The 24,326-nt window shown below is 40.4% G+C and overlaps 2 protein-coding genes across 2 annotated transcripts in view; one reads left to right on the top strand and one right to left on the bottom strand.

The window, feature by feature from the left end:
- The window catches only part of PPM1L (protein phosphatase, Mg2+/Mn2+ dependent 1L), a 334,639-nt gene extending 319,368 nt beyond the window's left edge, over window positions 1-15,271 (bottom strand). The window contains exon 1 of the mRNA XM_027112860.1: window positions 14,167-15,271. Coding sequence (XP_026968661.1) covers window positions 14,167-14,565 — 399 coding nt within the window. The 5' untranslated portion in view covers window positions 14,566-15,271. The remainder of the gene's footprint in view (window positions 1-14,166) is intronic.
- Window positions 14,714-15,847, top strand: LOC113629676 (homeobox protein goosecoid-2-like). The gene is made up of 3 exons (XM_027124340.1): window positions 14,714-14,859; window positions 15,201-15,549; window positions 15,605-15,847. The coding sequence occupies exons 1-3, from the start codon at window positions 14,714-14,716 to the stop codon at window positions 15,845-15,847; spliced, it is 738 nt and encodes a 245-aa protein (XP_026980141.1).
- The last annotated feature ends 8,479 nt before the right edge of the window (window positions 15,848-24,326 follow it).

Raw genomic sequence — 24,326 nt, forward strand, 5'->3', positions numbered from 1 at the left:
TCTTACTCCTAACTCCAAAAAGCCACATGTTTATTCTGCTTTGTACTTTTAAAACTTTAAGAAACTAAATTTTCTCAAAGTGATCACACAGAAATATATAACATGCTCTCTCTAAAAGAAGTAAGTTCCTGTCGTCACCTGAAAATCTCACAAATATTCTTCAATTTCTTATTCTATTATCTTACAGAAGGTACAGTGAAATGGTACTATTTACAAATTTACACAAATTCAAGATACTCTTTTATATCATTTAAAACACCTTAAAACTATATTTTACCTGCACATACTACATTTTATTCTATACTATATGTTACTTGGGATATTATACATTTATAACTACACATTGCTCTACAGAATAAGAGGTACAACATCACATACACTGTTCTTTACAATCAATTTGAGGGAATATTCCAGGGAGATTTTGGCTATACATGATCTTGTCTTTTTACACCAACTTAGGACCTAACCCTCTCAGTATGAGACTCTTCCACAATCAGCTGCTGTTTTCTTACAAGACATGTAGTAGAAATTAGGGCAAGAATCTTCTTGAAGTCCCAGAGGAAAAAAAAGGATAACCTTCACCAAAACCAGCAGAGGTGCCAGGGGAAGATGGCTCCAGACCTTCCACTCCTCTGGAACCAGAAGGAGGGATTCCTACGTGCATCTCATCTTGCTAGGTCTTCCACAACCTGCAGAATCAGTATCCTGTATGTCACATACTGTGCCTATTGTTTAGACTACTAATGCTTCCTAGGACATTTTCATGAGATGGACCTAGTGATGACAATTTTTCCCCAAAGAAGAAAAGACAGTGTTCTTTGCTTCATGTAATCAATGCACTCTGGTTTTCAGCATCATATCTACACTCAGTTCTAGTCCTTTCTTTTGATTGTTCATTCTCTATATTACTATCCCTGGAATATCCTTTCTTCTTTGGCTCTTACTTTACCATTGGTTTTCATCTTTCATTATATCAGTAAAGAAAATTGAGCCCTATTGTCCATAAACTAAAGCCATTTCACATTCCCCTCATCTCAAACTTTTTAAATAATCTCAAATACAAAAACATGATAACACCCACTATCATGAGTATTACAGAACATTGTTCTGTTCTAACTAGTCCATTGAGGCAGTAAACAAAAACAAAAAGCATAACTATTTAGAAAGTAGGAGACACAAGTACATTATTTGTAGACAATATGATTGCATATCTTTATGGGGGGAAAAAATGTAGTGGATGAATCACCAGAAAAGGTACTAAAATTAAATGGGAAGTTTACTCAGTAAGTACTTCTACCGACTGGCATAATCAGTCACGAAAACAACAAAAAGATGTCCTTGTTGTAACCAATTTACAGCAGGAGCAGAAGGATGAGTACTCTATAGGCAGACACAGAATTTATTCCAAGTGCATTCATTTGTCCTACAGAAAAATCTGAAGACTTTAATGCCCTCCCTTCTCCCTGTAGCCGAGACCAGTGCCAGAATGCCCTGCTCCAAAATGGGTACAAAATTTTGAACCTCCCAGGAATCTCCTCTCCTTGGCCTGGAGTAGATTCAAATATTTTTAAACAAAATAATAAAACTTAATGACATTTAATAATTAAGGGACAAAAATCCTACTGAATTTGACCAAATTCATTTTCTGAAACAGAAAGATGGTAAAATAGAAATGGATAGCCAACAAAAGACCTGCTGTGATACTTCCACATTTATCAATAGCATTAACTACACTGAACACACAGTCATATATTAGAGAAAAAAAAAACACCTGTTACTCTCCAAACACCCAGGTCCCTCCTTGTTGTGTCTTTACAGAGAACAGAGAGAAAACTTGAATTATTTAGGAAACTACCTCCTCATAGTTTTTCAAGACTTCCTGGAACCCTAAAATACCAAATTTATATCTCAGCTTCCAGGCAAAGTCATCCCTAAGCCAATTCGAAAATAAGATGGTTTACCCTTTTCTAAAGTCTTCTAAATTTCCCCCCCGCCATGTCAGTGTTATATACTCTACAGCAACATTCTTCAACGAGGTTGCAAATGTGTAGACAAGAAAGGTTCCAGGCTACCTTCTCTGAACACCCTTCCCACCTGTGGGGCCCAACCAACAAACATTCCCACTTTCCTTTCTTCTAGATAACAAAACTCTAGTTTCGTTCACCTTTCTAGGCTGTCATGACCTCCAGAGGCAGCTGGGCTCCTCCCCAGACATGGGGTGAATTATGTTGGGTCAGAGTTCATCATCATGGTGATGGTATTCCCATGGCCAAGCCATTGGTTTAGACACGGACACAATTCTGGCCTAGGAGATGTGAGGGGTAGTTTCTAGGAAGGTTTTCCTCAGGCTTTAAGAATGCAGGACAGGTACAGTTTCTTTTTCATGTCTCTGGATGTAGTTATATAAAGACTTGAAGTCACTGAGCTGCTGAATTAACCGACCTTGGAAACACGTACTTCCAGGCCATTTGTTATGTGAGATAATAAATGTCCCTAGAGTTTAAGCTGCTTCCACTTGAGTATTCTGTCACTTGCAACCAAAAACTTTCAAATAATGCACCACCTAGATGTGCAGCTCAAATTTACTCCAGCTGAAGCACTTAAGTCTCTGACAATGGACATAAAAGACAAAACCAGTCAATCTGTAAAACTGGAAGAGGACATTTCCTTTATTGCTAAACTAGCTCTTTACAGAAAGGAGGCATTATTGATTATCTGGAAACATTATTCTGTCTTCGGTTGAAATTATCTTGTATCTCCTTTTTCTGAGATGAGTACTTCTCCCGTAAATTTGATGTACCTATTTAATATGGGGGGAGGAGATTTTTGATTACCATAATCTTACTGATTTACAAATGGTAACAACTTAATCCTAAATTATCTCTGTTGAGGCCAGACTAAAAGAAATAGGCTTAAACCAAAGGGATAGAGTTCACATATAAAGATGATTTTCCTGAGAGGATTATAGCGAAAAAAATTCTCCAGGACCAATGTGGAATCTCCTTGATGAAAGTCTTTAAAAATAGATTATTCATGTAGCTGTGAAGCCTTAGGCACTATATTTGGATTATACGACAATTCAAGATCCCTGCCAGGCCTATCTAAAGAGAAAATTTATCTTCTTTCTAAACAGAAATTTAGGAAAACATCTAAGTGTTAAAATAAAAGAGAAGTAAAAACTTCTTAATCCCAAATTCTGGGACAGTTATATTTATCACATACCTGTGCAACTCAGTTCTTATAGCAAATTCATCTCGTTATACTAAGGATCAAAAAGGTGAACAGTATGATCGAAATCTATGTCTCAATTTCTATAAAATCTTGACAGTGTCAGTTAAGAGGCTTATTGGCCAGAAAATGTCCAGTGACTAATTTAACTAAGAGTTAATTTATTTAATTAAAAAGAGAAATGAAAGCACTTACTAGATTAAAAAGGAAATGGTATATACTTATCAGAATAAAACAGTTTCTGACCTATGGCAATTCTATAACTAAGAGAATAAAAATTTTGTAATGTTTTTAGGTTTAAAACTTTACTGCCCAAGAGTAGTGATGAATATACACTGTCCTGTTAAAAACACCATTTCAAATATTTAAGATTTATTACTACAGGGCATTAAAGCCCCATTCACATTTATAATGACCAACAATGTTGAAAAGCAAACACAAATAAGTATTCACTTCTCTAGGGAAGTCATAAGGTTTGCTGCATAATGTGCAGTGGGTAACTGGTCTTCGGCTTAGCAACTAAAACACACAGATTATCTGTCAGCTGCTCACACAGGAGCAGAACAAGGAGGGCAACAATGATGGACGGTATAGTAAAGAATGTGAGTCTCAGAAATACAGCCTATTGCTATGGTGACTTACACTTTTGTAGAAATTATAAAAAGGCACCCTTTCCAAGTGATTACAGGCCCAGAGATGCCTAACTTGCAGATTTATATTAAAAACAGATTATAACTAGCCATCACTAAAGACTAGGCTTGACTAAGAGAACAAAGTATTAAGTAGTCTTCTGGAATGGAAACACAAGACATAGCATCTACTCAAACTAAACATACCAACTCAGTATTACAAACAAATGAAAAGGGACTTCCCTGGTGGTCCAATGGTAAAGAATCCACCTTCCAGTGCAGGGGACTCGGGTTCGATCCCTGGTCGGGGAACTAAGATCCCATATGCCGCGGGGCAACTAAGCCGTGGGCCACAACTACTGAGCTTGCGTGCCTCAACTAGAGAGAGAAAACCCACACGCCACAACTAGGGAGAAGCCCGCGCACCACAACGAAAGATCTTGTGTGCCACAACTAAGACCCGACACAGCCAAAAATAATAAATAAATAAATAAACAAATGAAACAATAGTATTTTGTTTATCTTTTAATATCTTTTAAATTTACAGTCATTTATGTATTAGGAAATTATTTTGGCCCTCAAAAAAAAGGGGGGGGAAAAACAGTGCTTCAGTATAAAGAGAAATTATGCAAATATACACACACCCCTACATACTTATTCTAAAGTCAAGCCCTTGGTACTTTAAAATAAAATATAAATCGTGATTGTTTATTGAGAATGGCTATGTTAATGCCACCATAACATCTATGCAAGCCTTTCATGAGTCAAGAGGCAAAAACGTCAGGGATTCTCTGTAGTGGGTTAGAGATTCTGCCAGCAAAGAAGGGGAGTGGCTGAGAACGGCTGTTTAAGTGTGAGTCACCACCTGCTCTGACTTCTGACCTCTAATTTTTTTAACTTCAGGACTTTCTCAGGTAATTATAAGATCTACCTACCAAGGTTCCAGTGTAGAGTTTTCAAGAGCAACATGTCACAGGGACACAGGGACACAACTGTCAAAGAAGAAACACCAAGTCTTACTGACTAACACAAGAAGACCAGGCAGGGTCCACCTAACAATGCTATCTGCACTTTATTGCCCAAATTATGAGATTTGTAGAACTCCAACCAGAAACTGATAGCACAGGCTTTGGAGATAAATAGCTCTAACTTTGAATCCCAGTTTCAAATCCTAGTTTCACCATCTATGAACTGTGGACAGTCCTTGGGCAAATTACTTAACTTCTCAGTGCCTTAATTTCTACATATGTAAAATGTGGATAACACAGTACCTACCTCAAAAATTGTTATGATAATTAAAATTAGGTAATATAAGTAAAGTACTTTAAACACTACCTGGCATATTATACATATTCAATAATTGTCAACCATTATTAATATCATTACTACCAATAATAGTGGTTTCTTTACTTCTCTTTTGATCCAGAAATCCCACTTCTGGAAACCCACCCTGGAGAAATAATCCAAACTACAGTAAAAGCACAAAAACACTTATTACAATGTTATTTGTGACGGTGAAAAGTTAGAGGAACCTAAATGTATACCAATAAGGAAGCAATTGAGTAATTTATCAAATATCCATTCAGTAAAATATCACTCCATCACTAAAAAATACGTTAGAAATATAATAAAGAATTATGGAGCAAAATAACTAAGGGTTTACAAGATTGTACAAAGTAAAAAAAAGCCAAGATTTAAAACTATATGTATAACACTGTAAAATTATATTTTAAATGCATATAAAAAAAGACGAGCAAGTAATACACCAAAATCGTAACAGTGGATGTGACAGGATAATGAAATTTTGAATGATTTTTTTTCTTTTCTATACTGTCTATCATGTAGTCATATTACTCTTATAATTTTAAAATTAATTTATTTTTAAATATATTTAATTTGCTGCAGATTTACTTTCATATTTATTAAATAGGATTATTAAAATGGTAATAAAAGTTAAACCACAAAACTATATTACTGAAGTAGTTCAAGATTAAAGTAGAAATTAGAATAAAACAAATGCTTCAAGTATTAACGTTCAAAATTAAAATATCACTTTTTAAAAATCTGAGTCCCTGACGAATTATGAGCTTACATTTAAATTGAACAGAGCCCAGGGAACATTTTCATCTGAGACTGAATGATATACATATTTTTTATTTTAAAAGCAGTGTCAAGGAAATGAAATCATTTAAGAGACATGAAGATATAGTGCTGGTTTTTAGTCTTGGGAAAACCATACCTCATAACAAAGCCTAAATTATTCCTGGTAACAAAGTAAAATTGTAATAAATGCCTTTCCATTTGAATTGTAATAAATGCCTTTCCATTTGAATAAATCAGATATTACATACAATGTATATTTTCATTGTTTTAAAATGTATCCATTTAGAGAAGGTATGACAGAAATAATGTTTTACAAACTGGGGAGCTAAACAGTCAACAAACATTTTATGAATCCCAAAAAACATCCCAGAAAACATCCAGGGAAAAAGGGAAACAAATTTACAGCCAAACTCACACTATTCTCACTACTGTCCAAATTTGCTCTTCTATCAACCGCCCTCTATCATGTTGACGCTGTCACACTGGGGACCCCCACAGCAGTCTTACTACTTCAGAGGGTCTCCAATTCATTCCTTCCCCCTTTCCAGCAATGGCCCACACCCCTGGGTTTCCTCTTCACTGCTCTGGTCCAGGCTTCCCCAATTGATGCCCCCCACACACACACCCTTTCTATCTTGTTCATTCACATCAATCCTCTATATAGATTAGAGGAACAGAATTACTAAAGCATGGATTTAAAAGCCATTCCCTTGCTCAAAAATATCCAGTGGTTCTCCAATATCTACAGCACATGGCCCAGGCTGCTCAGTGTGGCTTTCAGTGTCAGTGCTGACAAACGTTCCAGCAGCATCTCCAACTCCTCACCTGGGTTTACCATAAACTCCAGGCTAAGGCTCCTCAACTGTGGGTCCCAGCACACATGTCACTGTGTATCCTGTCATTGTAAGTAGTCATAGTTTGTAACCAATAATGGCTCAAGTACCAAAAACTTATGAATTATTTACTTTTTAAACTAAGCTAGAAAGGATTCAGGTTTATGCCTATAATGTCTTCTCATGTACCTGCGTTAGAAATGGGGGTGGAATTTCTACTAGAACACTGTGAACTGCCTATCATTCTGGGTTCCCCATGGAGGTGTGTTACACATGAAATCTCATCTGTCACATGAGTCCACACAGTGGAAAGCTGTTCCAAACCAGGGCTCCTCAAAGAGTGGCATCACCAGAGGTACCTTCCACCTGCGAAGGGAACAAGCAACCTGCCTCACTTCAATTTAACTGGTCAATAGTTAAATTTTAAAAGCCACCTTTCTGTTCATAAAGAGCCAGGGGAGGGGGACAGAAGGACTCTAGAGGCAACCAGAGACTAGGAGAAGAACTTTTTTAGAATCGCTCTACTCCATCAAGATGGAGATAGATTATTAGCAAGTTGGAGGCCAAGAATTTCATTTTATGGACTTTCTACTCACAGTGCTGATATGAAATTTATTTTTTTAACAAATATACTTAACTTTAAAAACATAGATATCTAAAAAACAATATTCCCTAGTGGTGCAGTGGTTGATAGTCTGCCCGCCAATGCAGGGGACACAGGTTCGAGCCCTAGTCCGGAAAGATCCCACATGTCACAGAGCAACTAAACCAGTGCGCCACAACTGCTGAGCCTGCGCTCTAGAGCCCACAAGCCACAGCTGCTGAGCCCACGTGCCACAACTACTGAAGCCCACGCACCTAGAGCCCCTGCTCCGCAACAAGAGAAGCCACCACAATGAAAAGCCCGCGCACCGCAACGAAGAGTAGCCCCCGCTCTCTGCAACTAGAGAAAGCCTGCATGCAGCAACGAAGACCCAATGCAGCTAAAAGTGAATAAATAAACTTATAAAAATAAATCAATAAAAAACAATATGAAGTATATCATAAAACAGAAGGTACTTAAATATGGAAGAAAAATGAGTGGGCTTCTAGATTACAGCATATGGGGAAAGCCTGCTCTAAACAAATAGAGCTACCTGCCTTTCTTCCAGCTGTGACTGCATTTTACTTCCTCTGATCCATTTTCACACTTTTTCTTCCACCTGTTATGTCATCTTTTCATCCTCCCTCCACCCAATCTCTGTCTACTGAAATGCTAGGATATAGTCAAATGTCAGTTCCTCTTCAAAATTATCCAAGACTCCCCAAGCTCGCTCCATCAGGCCACCACTCTCTTGTAGGTGGTCCAACTGCATCTTGTAGTTCTGCTATTTTTTAAAAACTCATCTCTTCAAGTAGATGGAATGCTCCCTGAGGACAGAGAATATACTGATTCATCTTTGGGCATCACAGAGAGCATAACTCTGTTATGCCACAGACTATACAGAAAATGTTGGTTTAATTAAACTGAATTTCTAAACAATCTGTTCAGAAGATGCACCATGGTCAGCAGTCAGGATCCTACATTCACCTACTAACAGCTGCTAAGCACAGGACAGGAATGGGTTATTAAAGGGAAAGTGCAGGGCTTCCCTAGTGGCGCAGTGGTTAAGAATCCGCCTGCCAACACAGGGGACAAGAGTTCAAGCCCTGGTCCGGGAAGATCCCACATGCCACAGAGCAACTAAGCCTGTGCACCACAACTACTGAAGCCCATACTCCGAAACAAGAGAAGCCACCGCAATGAGAAGGCCGCGCACTGCAGTGAAAAGTAGCCCCCACTCATCTCAACTAGAGAGCCCGTGCACAGCAACAAAGACCCAACGCAGCCAAAAATAAATAAAAATAAAATAAATAAATTTATTTTTTAAAAAAAGGTAAAGTGCCTCCCCCTTTGGGGGCACAAATGTTAATGTGCCATTTTAAAACAAAATAACCTGAATTTTCTCTTAAACCCTAAGGCATTTGTCCACACTAAATCTACAGGCTTCTTGTACATCAGTAATGTAGGAGCCCAACATTTACTAACGTCAGTTGTAACGTCTGGAAGGCAAATCATTCATTATGCCACTCATAATTTATTTATTTGGAAGTAGTATATCTTATTTCAGAGAGGAGCCAATGAAACTTACATAAATACATATACCACAAGATAAAATGACATATCTAAGAGGAGAAAGAGAAAAATGGGACAAAGGAAAACTAAATGTGGGAAATATAAGCTGTCCTGGGAGTGAGGTTCATGTACCAAATTAATAAAATTCTGCGCACTTGCTAGAGGTAGGTCAGAGGTTTGGATCTAACACTTCTGGCAGCCAACAAACAGGATGATCCAATCAGTTACATGATTCAGCATCCTTAAGATAAAAACAAAAAGCTCTTAGAGAACTCTCTCTTCCTTGGTCCTCATGAAGAGGATATTATATACTGTAACAAATAAAGTCCTCAGTGACATCCCTAAAGTTGATTTGTCAGAGAGTTTTGGGAGACCATCCCTCATAACAATCCTCACAAACAAATGCCAACACACAAGTCAATAAATGCAAAATGACAGAGAGGACGGAAGAGGAAGACAATCAGGGCAGGGTGGGGTCCAGGTACACAGCTCTCTGCAGGTCTAGATTTATCAGAGACAGATTTTATTCTATCTAGACTAACCTAAAATCCAGAGGCTTCAGGCATCTAATTCTCTTTGAAATTATAAACAAAACTTGATGTGCTCATGTCCATTTTTCTGGGGGATATGTCGGTAGTTTCATAACATCCTCAAAGAGCAGCATGACTCAAGAAAAGTTAAGAACCACTCATCTAAAGAACTAGACTGTACATATCCTTCAAGCAACCCTCCATTAGCAGTTTGTCTTCTGAGCTTCTGAGAAGTGCTAAGCCTCAAGACTATAGCCCCTGACAAGCACCGGAAGTATAGCTTCTCTCTGATGTGAAGTGTGGAACTCTAGGCTTAAATGGCTGTGTGTCAATTTATGATACAATGATATATGACCTTTAATACAATAATGTCCATAAGCATATAGAACACATAACAATCATTCTTCTATATAAGTTTCAGCCATGAACATTGACAAAGGTGCCTCAAACGGTCAGTGATATTTCTTCTAGCTAATATAAAAAGTTTAAAACAAAAAACACATTTTGCCTGTGGATAAAAATTATGGATAAGCACCAAAAACAATTTTCTTAGATAAACAGTATTTTATAATTTTAAAAATAACCTTTCCACATTAGTTGATACAATCTATTTTTTTTCTTTTTGTTATTTTAATTTTCATTATACAGCAAAAGAGTCACTGCCATAGCTTTAGACACACACACACACACACACACACACACACACACTTTCAACCATCCACCCATAGTATGGTGGTTAGAACGTTATCAAGGGCCCAAGGGAATCAAGTTAGGAAGCTGGCCCATAGCACCTCTAAAAAAAACATGGCTCATTAAGCTATCATCCATCTGGAAATCACAGCCATCCAGAGTCTGGTTCTCAGCATAACAAGTCTGGAGACATAGCTTAGTCAAAAATACACAGTTGAACATAGCTTTGTCAAAAATACACAGTTGAACAGACTCAAGAGAACTAACTCATGTTAACAACTCAGAAGAGGCTGAAGTACAAGTCAGAATACAAATTTATTAATTAATCATAAAGAATATTCCTTTTCACTAATCAGAAAATTTGCACCTGAAGCCAGGATGCTACTTCCCCAATGCTAGGATACCTGGAATCCTAAATTAATAATCAATCCACCGGAAGTTAGAACAAATAGTGATAGAGAGTTCGGTGGATACCTAATGAATTATCTATATCCAACATACACCTTTCTAGTGATCAAAGTTGTGGCTTTCATGTGTAGAGTCTCTTTCCTTCCCTTGGATACCATTGCCCCGACACTACAGACTTCTTGGTCTCTAAGCTTTCTTCTTCCACATCCTTCTCTCCATCAAGTATTTTTCTAGATAGGGTATTAATACAACTGATGATATGAACCTCACATGCATTATTATCCGTATTTTTCAGATTAACAACTCCCAGATAGGGCTTCCCTGGTGGCGCAGTGGTTAAGAGTCCGCCTGCCGATGCAAGGAACGCGGGTTCGTGCCCCGGTCTAGGAGGATCCCACATGCCGCAGAACGGCTGGGCCCGTGAGCCAAGGCCGTTGAGCCTGCGCGTCCAGAGCCTGTGCTCCGCAACGGGAGAGGCCACAACAGTGAGAGGCCCCCATACCGAAAAAAGAAAAAAAAAAAATCCCAGATAAAGCTGCTTAAGCAACTTGCCCAAGGTTACAGCTAGTTTAAGGCAGAGCACAGATTCAAAGCCTACACTTTTAACCTTGCAGTAAATGACACCTTCAAGGTGTCTTTCCCAGGGCCTCGCACCTTCCAATTTGATTTAAATGACCCTCTTCAGTATTCCAATAACACCCTAAGCACACAATGACTATAATTTCTGGTACACAGGTCTATCTCTCTCACTACACTGAAACTTTCTGAGAACAGGAATCATGTCTCATTCACCTCTGTATCCCTAGTGTGCTATCTATTTACCTAGGTAAATATGCAAACTAATTTGTCCACTGGTTTAATATAAAGCTTATGAAACTGAAGGCCTTGAATAAGCTATGCAGTCTAAGGAAGGTCACAACTTCTCCTGCCATCAATAAACATCTCATCTAAAAAACAGGATGAAATAGATATACAAGGTGGCTTAGGTTCCTTCTGTATCTAAAAGCACTACCATGGGTCCTGATTTTTAATAGCCTATCTTATTAGTTTGAATTATTAGAAACAAAATTAAATTCCTCATCATCTTCCATACCACACTACTACTACTCTCTACATATATGTGTATGTAGAGAGTTCAGAAAAAGCTTCCTCTTTTCTGAAAGGTGAGAACTATCATCTACACCAAAATCAAACAGTGGCACCCTCCTCTGGTGAATATTAAAGAAGCTAAACAACACAGAAGACAAGAATTAGATGGTCGGATTTTCTTTGAATGAAAGAAAAAGGAAGAGAGAAATACCTAAGATTATTTGTCATCACATTCCCAATAGCAATTAAATAGCTCTTTTTTATAACTCCTTACTTTGCCCTAAAACAAAGCCAAAATGAATGAACTGGCTATGCACTGTAGGATGTTATAGACAGAACAATTGTTCTTTATTTCAGGGTACTGATAATATTATTTTGCAAACAGCAAGCTTTTTAATATAAAGCACAATGAAACTCATTTCATAGTTTAGCTAATAATGATGATCTCTTTTATTATTTAAAAATTTAACGAAAAGCCCTATACATGTAAACTATTTCTAGTTAAATAAAAGCATTTCGCATGTCCCTTTTCTGAATGGTACATTTGCCAGAAGATAATACTGGAAAATTTTCAACCTGAAATCTGTTGGAGTCTTCAATATTCACGTTTTAGAATATCAGCTTAGAAGAAAATTTAAAAATACTCATTCACTTACATGTGCAGGCTCAAAACATGCCAATGCAGCACACCCAGATAAGCACACCCCAGAGTTTCACAACATTAACACTACATCCATACCTTTAAGTTAAGAATAAAACTGTACTTTCTAACACAAGAATCAGATCATCATCTGCCAACAATTTTAATATAAAGTATATAATAAATATAAGCTTTATTAAATGATTTACAACAGTCAAGGCACATAAAATGAAAATATAGACATTCTGACTCAGACCAGGAAACAAATCAGCCATCATATTGGCAACCTTATCTTTCAGATATGTTTTTTACCCAAATACACAGCGTCCCTTCCCTCAATTAACTTCACATCTTTCACCTACCCAAGGGGCAAGGAAAGAACCCCATACTACACAAGAGGCTACAAATTTACAATCAGTGAGAAAGCTTCGTTTTGAAACACAGCATATAGAAAGGGCTAGGGTGGATGGAAGATAGCAAAAACTGATTTCAGCTCTACCAAATAAATTTTCCAATCAAGTTTGCCATTCCTGGCAAAGTTGGTTCTACCAGGTAGGTACATACAGTATGTGGGAAAGATTAGCAGAGGGTTGGGTGAAGTGACCTTGTATCAAAGAGAGAATGCAGTTAAGATACCCAGTTGAGAGCGTTCTCAATGTTCACCCAAAACAAAGGCCAAAGAACAAGCCTGAAAGAGAATGATATCCCCTACAGCCCACCCAGAGACCAGAAGCGGCAAGAGAATTGAGGGGGAAAAGTTGGATGGGAGGAGGGGGCGGGGGGAGGAGGAAATGATGAAGAAGGGGTGGTGAAGCGGAGGTGCGGGGAGTAAGAAAGTATGCTTTAAAAAAAAAAAAAAGTATGCAGCAATGAAACTCTTTTCCAAACTGCCAAGTTTAGAGAGATGGGGTGGCTGGCCTGCTACTCTCTGGAGCACCGCTCTGGAGCCACATTTGCCACTCACTTCGCCTGGGCCGATGCCCAAGGACCAAAGCCAACTCTCGCCCTGACCTCCAGGAAATCTGAGCCCCGACAAGCAATCAGGGTGCCGCAGAAATGCGGGAGAGGGACGTGAACCGGCCTCTAACCTCATCTCTTGCTCCCACATGAACCCCAAATAAAGGAATTTAGAAGCAGGGAGACGTCTGCGTCCCACGCCGGCCAGGGCGCAGGGGCAAGATCTGGGCACCGCTACCTCTGCGGGGATTGCCACCTCTGCAAAGGCCAGAGGCATCTCGGTCCCGTGCCTCGATCCAGCTAAAAGCAGGCGGCCAGCAAAGCGCTGCTGTCAAGTGGCCGGATTGCACTTGTAAAGTTAATGGAATTAGGAAGAAGCCCAGCGCTGCCCCTCGGGTTCCTCCTCAGGGCGAAAGAGCTGGAAAGGAGTCAGAGTTTCCTTCATGCTTACTAAGTCCTCACTGATTCGGCTCTGCAGATTTTATCTTTTCCTAACGACAATCAAAGATTTCTTCCTTCTTTGCGCCTAGCTCGGCCTCAAACCCCATAACAGGGGCGCTGAGGCCCTGGGCCAAAGTTCACTGTAGAAACCACTAACTCTCCCAGCAAAACTAACACAGTCATTTGCTGGACTCTGGCCTTGGGAAACCTCATAAATTATGAGGCATGAAATAGGTTATGGATGACCCTTCCTCCCCCACACTGGACCCTCAGTACAAGAGGTCTGGATCCCGCGGTGTTTCTGGCAACTTGGCCACGTTTGGAACTAGTGGCTTTGTCCAGCCCGACACCAGGTCATCACCACGCCCCTCGCACACAGGTGCTACCCGACACGCCCACCACGTCCTGTTGTTTACACATACACAAACACACACACACACTCAAAGCCCCAGAGAACTCCTACCTCGCCCCCGTGCCCGTCGAAGATCCCGAAGATGGACGGATGCGTCTTATTGGCTAGGTCCGTAAGAACTTCAAAGCGGTCCTCCATGTGGTCTCTCCGGCCCTGGATGGAATACACGGCCACATTGTGGCTCTTGAACTCCCAGGTCTTGGAAAACTCGGCCTCCAGCACATCGAGCCCTCCCAGTCGGTCGTTCTGCATGATCTCGGCCACCTTGCCCTTCACCATCTTCACGGCGTCCCGGCTGGACTTGACGATGGTCTTCACCTCATCCGTGTGGAAGAAGTAACTCCACAGCGCCAAGCTGATGCACAGCAGGAAGAGCGTCTCAGGTCTCAGCAAGAAGTAGCGCATGATGCGACCCAGTAGAGACAGCAAAGTCATTGTATCCTCTATCATTTATTATCGCTAGAGCCCCAACCACCAGCAGCGACGCGCGCCCCGAAAGCTCGCCGGGTCCCGGAGCACTGCGGGGAAAGCCCGCGGGGAGGGAGGCGGAGCAGCAGCCGAGGGTTAGGGGGAGGAGGCTCACGGAGCCGGGCGGAAGATGGACAAGCAGGCAGCTCCGAGCCCGCACGGTGAACAGAGGCAGTTTCCCTTTTGTTTCACGGCCTCTGCGGCCCGAAGGCCCGCGCCCAGCACACCGACGTCTGAGCCAGCCGCCCGCGCCGCCTCCCCTCCCTACACCCCTTTGTGAGGCGGCGGCTGCCGAGACGCCGGCGGTGGCAGCAGCAGTCGCGGGTGCCGGGGCTGGACGAGAGAAATCAAGTTAAAGTTGCGCCGGGCGGGTCTGCCGCGGTGGGCGGGAGAGTTCCGGGGCGCTGGCGCCCCCGCGGCGCCTCCGCGGGTGCCCGCTCGCTGCTCCGGGGAGCGATCGGCAGGTGAAGAGGCGCGAGGCGCTAGAGCCCCGCGGGTGAGAGATGCACGTCCCCTTGGTCGCCGCCGCAGGGGAGCGCAGAGCGGGCCGAGCTCTCCGAGTCCTTCAGACACCCAGGGGGCCCTAGAGAATAAAAGTTTTGCGGGAGCCTGGGCAGAGGCGGGGGTGCGCGGAGCCCGGGGACGCAGCACGATCGGCGCGGAGCCGCAGGCGGCCGGCCGGGCTCTGCCTGCCTCACCGCAGCACCTCCTTGCTCCGCTCCGCTCGGCTCTGCTGGGCTCGGGCGCTCCCTCCTAGCGCCGCCGCTCGCACTCGCCCCGCCCAGTGCTCGCTCGCCCCGCCTCGCCCCGCCCCTTGAGCCGGGACTCGAGGCCCGGAGGTGCTCGGGCCGAGCTGTCAAAGGCCGAGGCAAATCGGCGGCGGCTGGCGCGCTTGCAACTGCGGGCGGTCCGGACGAACCGAGGGGGGAGGGAAGGGGCGCGTCTGCAGCCGAGCTCGAGTGGATGGTATTGTCTGCCTCTTGTGAGAGCTCTCAGAACAATATAATACTGACCCTGGTAGGCTGATCGGTGGTTTCGCGGGATCCACTGCTACCGGCTGGAAAACAGAGGACCGCACGTGAGCGTCCCCCCCTCCGGCTGGCGGCACGGTAGTGCGGTCTCCGCCTCGCCCGGCATAAGGCAAGCGAGAAGGGACGCACTTCTCCTGGCTCGCAAAGCGAGGCAGAGAGCTCGGACCTTTGGTTTTCTGGGACAGAGGCCTGCCGGAATCTCCCGAGAGGCTGAGAGCGAGCGTCGGGCCTAAAAACCTCGCGACGAGAAAAGGCCTCCCGAGGGCAGCGGGATGTGAGGACTCAGAGCCACGTGGAAATGCGCTCTGATGATAACCTCGGGAGCGATGACGCTGGGCTGGCCTCTCTGCGAGCTACACGCCCCTGGAGCGGGGACATAGCCACGAAGGCTTTCCCGGGTCGCACCCCTTCCATAGAGAGACACGGAGCCTCCTAGTGGAGCCCTCGGGCGCTCCTGACCCTGCGGCGGGGCTAGGGCTCCGACTCCGCTGTTCAGGTTTGCAGGTCCCTTTGAAACTTCGAACTAGCGGCCTCCTACCACCTCCTCAGTCACCGCAGGAGAAGGTGAAATGGGGGCAGGAGTCTTTAGTTAAGCAGAAGTAAATGGGCTTCCAGAAGCCATCAAGGATAACTTGTTGAAGCATGGGGCAGGTGTCGGTGGCCTTGAAGATGCTGGGGAAAAAAGAGAAGAATGTACAAATCAGCTTAGAATACGGGAACAAGTGAGCTTTAAAGGAAAATATTCACTCTTGCTACCCCTGTCCAGGAAGAAGAGTGCTGATCTGCAGCTTCCAGTTCACTAGACTCGAGAATAGAGGCTGCCTGATTCCCAGCCCAGCCAGAGGCTGTCTCCCCAAACATTCCTGCTTTGGAGTGATCCCGACTAAGTTTTAAAAAAAAATAAATTAAATTAAAAGGAGTAAAACACTGGAAGGAAATACACCAAGATGTTAACGATGGTTAACTACAGTAATAAACTGTATGTTTTCTGGTTTTCATTTTCTGATTTGAGCTTTTATCTATTTTATACAACTTTTCCAAAGTTTTTACAAAAGTCATAGATTGCCATCTTAACCAGAAAAAAAGAGAAAACTTTGACATTTAAATGGCATGTACAATATGATCTCAATTATATACATAGGCATAGAAAAGGAAGGAAATGTGAAGAACTGTTAACAGTGTGTTATTTTTGACAACTAAGATACGGTCTCCTGTTCTACTTTGCACTTTCTGGTATTTTCCACCTGGTAAATAGAGAAAATAAGTAGTTTAGAAATAAATGAGATCGGGACTTTCCAGGTGGGGCAGTGGTTAAGAATCCACCTGCTAATGCAGGGTACATGGGTTCGAGCCGCTGGTCTGGGAAGATCACACATGCCACGGAACAACTAAGCCCATGTGCTAAGCCACAGCTAAGCCAACTAAGCCACAACTACTGAGCCTGCACTCTAGAGCCTGTGAGCCACACTACTGAGCCCGCAAGGCGCAACTACTGAAGCCCGCGGGCCTAGAGCCCTTGCTCTGCAACAAGAAGCCACCGCGATGAGAAGCCCGCGCACCCCAACGAAGAGTAGCCCCTGCTCGCCACAACTAGAGAAAGCCAGCACGCAACAATGAAGACCCAATGCAGTCAAAAATAAATTAATTTTAATAAAAAGATTGCCCCTTCGTTTAAAAACAAAACAAAACAATAAACAAATGAGATCATTCTGTTCAAAAGTCGTTACGTGATGAGGTTCCAAAATGAGCTAATGAATTCAAAGGTTAGGAACTATAAAGCAAAGTAATGCATTAGTGTTATTATGAAGATAAGTTTATGATATTTCTTACTGTAAATTAGCAAATGGATTTAGGGTGCATTATCAGTCTCTCTGTACATGAATCTGTTTCTCTGTGGCAAAGGCAACTTGCAGATAAGCTGATCAAGACTTCAAAACTACAAGTCAAACCAGGCCCTGGGGTAGAAAAATTCCAAACCTAGGGGTCAATCCAGCCTGTCCACAACATTACTGCATTGATGATAGCAGCGAATATTCATGAGAGGTATGACTTCTGTTTCTTCCATACCTAAATAAAGAAGAGAAAGGACCATACTGGTCTCTAGAGGTTAAATAACAAAAGGAGGGCTTGACTTGATTAATAAATCTAGATATCCTGCAGATTCTGTGGAGATTTACTTTGACATTTACATCTAAATAGTTCATTTGTGTGAAAATCAATAAAATGATTTTTCAAGCAGACCCTATAGGCATTTTCTTATTTCTATTAAGAAATTAATCTAGTTTCATAGTGATTTCTTAAACACCCTAAATGAGCTTTTTGTTATAGTTTACTGTGAATTTTTTTAATCTTTATAAATCCATTGTTTATTGTATGACAGAACTGAGACCCTTTAGGAAATTATTATTTGAACCTTAGGTCTTTTTTTTTCATTTTTATGGAGTATAGTTGATTTACAATGTTGTATTAGTTTCAGGTGTACAGCAAAGTGAATCAGTTATGCATATACATATATCCACTCTTTTTTAGATTCTTTTCCCATATAGGTCATTACAGAGTATTGAGTAGTGTTCCCTGTGCTATACAGTAGATCCTTATTAGTTACCTATTTTATATATAGTAGTGTGTATATGTCAATCCCAATCTCCCAATTTATTCCTCCCCCTGTAAATTTTAATATGTATGAGAAATAAAAAAGACCTTCCTCTAGTGACAAACATTTGCATATTCCTTGGGAGGGATTGTAAAGGTTTTTCATGTATATCAACTTATTTTCATTCTAATAACAATTCTATGAAGAAGACAGAGGAGCTATTATCTCTGTTTATAAATTCAGGGAAAGTGAGGCACAAAGATGTTAAATGATTATCATAATTCAGCATATATAAAGTTGGAATCTCAAACTCATTTCTTCTGACCACCAATTCAGTACCCTAACATCCATTGATTGCTCAATGACACTCAGATGATTAGTCTAATTTTTATACTTCTCTAGTAACATTTCAGTAGATCTCTGTTATAGAAATCTCAAAAAGAATACACGGGTTCTTTTTCCACAATTCTGACTTAAACCTTTGGGATAAGCATTGCACTATGAGTATTTACCTTACCCATCAAGGATATTTGCGGGGCAGAAGAAAAGTCCAAGTAAACTGTCCTTCATCTTGACGTAGAAGTCTAAAATATTTGTTGCTAAAGTAAAATGCTATCTGAATTTCAGAGGGAAGAAAAGAGTACCATAGAATGTACATTATGCAAATACTTTACCATTACAAGTGACATGGTAATGAACAGAGAGCTAATTGCAATCCTAGGCTTTCATGAGATACAATAATAGTGATAAATAGTTACCAGGTAATTACCATTTTCAACTATGCAATTAACTCATGTCAACCTTGCGAGCATATAAAAAACATAAAATATGGTGTATTTTCAGGAAAAATTTCAGAGTTGTAGCTCTTAGGTTCAAGAAATCTTTATAACACAGCTTGATAACAAATCTATGTTCTAGTGTGATGGTGATCCATGATGTCCTCATTTCTTTTTGTTTTTGCCACCTATTGCAAAGTTATAAAAATCAAATATGTCAGCTGAGCCTCTGAATGTAATAAAAATTCCCTGAAATAAATTTTAAATGAATCTTTTATATAGAGAGAAATTCTCTGCACATTTTAAAATTTCCCAATTACCAGTTTGATTTGTATTCTTAAATTGTTCCTGCCATCTGCATATAAATATGTACTGAGTATTAAGTAGGACTCTTACTATTAGTCTATCAATATACATCCATATATGTATAACCTTTTAAACTAGACATACAAAAGAGTGCATGAAAGTATTGTTATGAAGCACAACAACTATGAGTACTACACCCATAAAGCTGACCTAAAACTGGACTGTGACCAATCTTTGCACTAACCTAGGAGTTCTCTCCCTATCCCACCTCCCTACCTGTCCTCCACAGGTAGCTACTAGCCTGAGTTTTGCATTTTATCATCCTTTTGTCTTTTTAAAAATAATATCACATATGTCTGCATCCATAATTAATATATTTTTTTAGTTTTGCTTGGTTTTGAGCTTTATAAAAGGGTATCTTACTGTATATAGTCCTCTGGTACTTGTTTTTTCACTCAATGTTATATTTCTAGATCCTTCCATATAGTTCAAACATTTCACTGCTATATAATACTCCACCTTGTGACTGATCTATAATTTATGTATTCATCTTCTCTGGTCATTTGAGTTTCCAGTTTTTTGCTATTATGATCAATGATTTCATGAATTATTTTTGTACTATCTCTTGGTGCATATATGCAAAAGTTTCTCTAGGGTATATAGCCAAGAATTAAATTAATGGATAGTTGGGAATGAAAGTGTTCAACTTTACAATTTAGGGCCAAACTGTATTTGAAAATACATTGTTCCTGGGCTTCCCTGGTGGCACAGTGGTTAAGAATCCGCCTGCCAATGCAAGGGACATGGGTTTGAGCCCTGGTCTGGGAAGATCCCACAGGCCGCGGAGCAACTAAGCCCGTGCGCCACAACTACTGAGCCTGCACTCTAGAGCCTGCGCGCCTGGAGCCCGTGCTCTGCAACAAGAGAAGCCACCGCAGTGAGAAGCCCACGCACCACAACAAAGAGTAGCCCCCGCTCGCCGCAACTAGAGAAACCCAGCGTGCAGCAACAAAGACCCAACGCAGCCAAAAATAAAATAAAATAAATAATAATTTTTTTAAAAAAAGAAAGAAAGAAAATACATTGTTCCCATTCACATTCCCACCAACAGTGTGATCAAAGCTCCTTAATATAATATAAGGGACCATTACTATAAATTCTATCTTAAAAGTGATTTTCAAGATTGGTCCCTTTGGAAAATGGTTAACAATGATCATGACTATTAACCATTTTAAATATTCAGCGCTTCTCAAACAACCTTTCTAGATGCAAAATTTAAATGTTCTTTACAAAATGAATCTGTTTTAGAAGTACAACAAAGAAAATAAATCCATCATTTAAATAAGTATAATAATATGTCAATCTGGACTTATAATTTTAATCTTAGATGTTCTGTCAAATGGAACTAATGTGACAGACACCAGTCATGTGTAATATCATTTTATTTCACTGTTCTCCAAAAGCACAACATCCTTTTCTACAACCCAATTTTTTGTATTAATTACAGAGATATATTAAGGATACTTGTTTCCTGAATACTTGTTTTGTACCACTGCACCAAGTCTGTTTACAAAAACCACATTTATCCTAAGAATCCTTCATCTAATTGCCCTAGGCTTCTCTATGATAATTTTCAAAGAAGCTTCCTAAATTATAATGTTAATCTAAAGCATTACCTAAATTTTTTATTCTAATTAGCACACATCAACACTCTAGCTAATTCAAATGCGAGATATTTGAATAGTTGAATAATCCTGCTTAAAACCCTTAAATGATTTCTCACTGCTCTTAGAATAAAGATGAAAAAGTCTTAACTTCTTCTCAGCCTTATCCCATGCCACCTGCTCCCTCAGCCCATCCACTTCAGCCACATTTGCCTTCTTACAATTCCTATAAAGCATGGAACTCCCTCTTGACTGGGGTCCTTTATTCATGCAGTTTCATTTAGCTGGAATGTTGGCTTTTCCCAAGCCCACTCTCCCACCCACACTCCTCCTAGTTAACTATTATCCCTCAGATCTCAGCTCATATATCACTCTCTCAAGAGCCCTTCCTGACTCTGTGGTCTAGGTGAGGTCCCTCTTCCCCACTCTCATGGCACCTTCAGAGTGTTCATCAAAGTTGTAAATATATATTTTGTGTGATTTTTAAAAATTAACATCTGTTTTGTCATGAAGAACAGATTTGTGGTTGCCAAGGTGGGAGGGGTAGGGGAGGGATACACTGGGAATTTGGGATTAGCAGATGCAAACTACAGGATGGATAAACAACAAGGTCCTACTGTATAGCACAGGGGACTATATTCAATATCCTGTGATAAACCATAATGGAAAAGAATATGAAAAGGAATATATATATATATATATATATATAAAACTGAATGACTTTTCCATACAGCACGAATTAACACAACATTGTAAATCAACTATACTTCAATAAAATAAATGTTTTAAAAATCTCTGTCTGTTTCCCCCCACTCTCATTGTAATTTATATGCTCCACAAGGGCAAGAGTTGTGTTTTGTTCTCCATTGTAACTCCAGCACCTAACAAGATCCCTGGCACACAGTAGGCATACTATAAATATTTGTCCCTGAATGAACAAAGGTAGTTATTCTAAAATCATTATTCTAGCCCTGGTAATAGGTGAAACTAATCAATGTGCCTTTCAATCCTAGACAGCAATAAAAAGAAAAGTCAAAAAATAACTCACCCATGGATAGTTGAAAATTGACTTTACTAACAGATAGAAAACATTAAAACCCATTCAGATTTTTTTACTTTTTTTTTCATTGTTGCTTATCTTAAGATCATACTTTCATTATAGACACAGGGAAAGTCTTTGCAAGAACAAATATCTTTACAAAATGAATGTCCTTTGTCCATTTTTCTACTAGGGTATTTGTCTTTTCTTTTCTGAAGTGTGGAAGTTTTTTATATATAAGGCTGATATTTTATGTCATTCAAGTTGTAATACATTTCCCATCTTGTCATTTGTCTTTCCATTGTTTATTTTATTTTTAAAATTATTTATTTATTTGTTTGTTTGTTTGTGGCTGTGTTGGGCCTTTGCTGCTGCACGTGGGCTTTCTCTAGTTGCTGCGAGCATGGGCTACTCTTCATTGCAGTGCATGAATGAAGCTGGCTTCTCATTGCGGTGGCTTCTCTTGTTGCAGAGCAAGGGCTCTAGGCACGCAGGCTTCAGTAGCTGTGGCACGCGGGCTCAGGAGTTGTGGCGCACAGGTTTAGTTGCTCCGCAGCATGTGGGATCTTCCCAGACCAGACCTGTGTCCCCTGCATTGGCAGGCGGATTCTTAAACACTGCGCCCCCAGGGAAGCCCCTTTCAGTTGTTTATGATGCTTTGAAATATAAAGAACTTTGTTTGATTTTTGTTTTTGTAGCTTATATTTTATTTTTATAAAGTCAATTTTATCTTTTCCTTATAATTTGTGTCATTTAAATCATGCTTAGAATGGGCAAGTAAGCTTTTTATTCCTCCATGCACACCAGAATCTGCAGTGCACTAAGGGTACAATTCTCCAGCTATTTTTCCTACCACCCCCAAGACAGTAGAGAGTATAACCACTCATTTACTCATTCATCTATTTATAACTTTATCATTTATTCAGCACTGTACTAGGAACTAGGCAAAACTGACACAATTCCTATCTTCATGGAGCTTATTGTGAGAAGTTCTTTAACATGCAATCATTCATAAATATACTACAGATTGACACAGGTTTCTTAACAAAAGCATAAGAATGCAGTATATACTTCCTGTGGTGAATTTGCCAATTGTAAAGTCAGACAACAAGAGCTGGCAACCCTTCTGTAATGGAAGAGATTGCCATTCTTGGATTGGTTCTCCCTGAGCTGGTTTTCACCACTTCCACCATGTTGATCTCTTGTCACTTCCACCGCCAAATCACGTGCTCATCTCCACCACTCAAAACACACTGTGGGGCTGGGCAAGTTATTTAACCCCTTTACACCTCAATTTTCTCATCAGAAAAAATAGATACAATTATCATACCTATTCCATAGGTCAGTTTAAGGATTATAGGAGCTAATATACATGAAATGCTTGGAACAGTGCCTGGCACATAGTAAGCACCCAATAGATGTGAATTATTCTTAGTTGAAATAAGTTTATAGGCAACTCTTACAAATAGAGAGCAGGGGATGATAAGACCCTATCTGACACAAGACATTGTGGGGATTTTTAGGAGAACAAAATTATATCTGGCATAGGGATCAGGAAGGCTTCATGAAGGAGGGAATGTGAGGATTTGGGATAGAAGGATTTGGACATACAGAAAAAGGGGGTTAAGATAAGCAGGATAGAGTTCCAGAAAGAAAAAATGTCACTCACTCTGTTTATTCAAATAGTCTCAAAAGAAAAGAAAGCTTAGAAGACTAACAGGAGATAAAGCAGCATTGGTCACTTGGCACTGGATTTTGAAGAGCTTTGAATAATAAGTTTATATTATTTCATTGGCTACACAGAGAAGCTGGCAGGTTTTGAAAGAGGAACAAGATCAGAATTATGGTTACTAGAATATGATTAAATCCACTCAAATTCATCATCATATTAGGGAAAGATGCCTCAAAACTTATACCTTGCATTTGCACACCCATTTTCCTAGCAGCGCTATTCAGGATAGCCAAGAGGTGGAAGCAACCCAAATGTCCATTGATGGATAAGTGGACAAATAAAGTGTGTTCTATACATACAATGGAATACTGTTCAGCTTTAAGAAGGAAGGATATCCTTGTTATATGCTGCACGGTGGATGAACCTTTAGGACATTACTTAGTGAAATAAGCCAATCACAGAAAGACAAATACTGTATGATTCCACTTATTTGAGGTATCCAGAGTAGTCAAATTCATAGAAACATAAAGTAGAAAGGTGGTTGCCGGGAGTCGTGGGGAGCGGATAATGGGGAATTACTTTTTAATGGGTATAGAGTTTCAGTTTTGCAAGATGAAGAAGTTCTGGAGATTTGTTGCACAAAAATGTGAACATACTTAACC

Source organism: Aethalodelphis obliquidens, unplaced genomic scaffold, assembly GCF_003676395.1.
Source record: "Aethalodelphis obliquidens isolate GAN/ISIS:26980383/991018 unplaced genomic scaffold, ASM367639v1 scaffold1, whole genome shotgun sequence".
NCBI classification, from domain to species: domain Eukaryota; kingdom Metazoa; phylum Chordata; class Mammalia; order Artiodactyla; family Delphinidae; genus Aethalodelphis; species Aethalodelphis obliquidens.

Excerpts from the sequence above, each read along its gene's own strand:
- LOC113629676 (XM_027124340.1), top strand. The coding sequence starts at position 14,714 with ATGGACAAGCAGGCAGCTCCGAGCCCGCACGGTGAACAGAGGCAGTTT. Across the intron at positions 14,860-15,200 it reads TCCCCTCCCTACACCCCTTT|AGGCGGGGGTGCGCGGAGCC; the intron begins GTGAGGCGGCGG and ends GAGCCTGGGCAG. Across the intron at positions 15,550-15,604 it reads CAGCCGAGCTCGAGTGGATG|GCTGATCGGTGGTTTCGCGG; the intron begins GTATTGTCTGCC and ends TGACCCTGGTAG.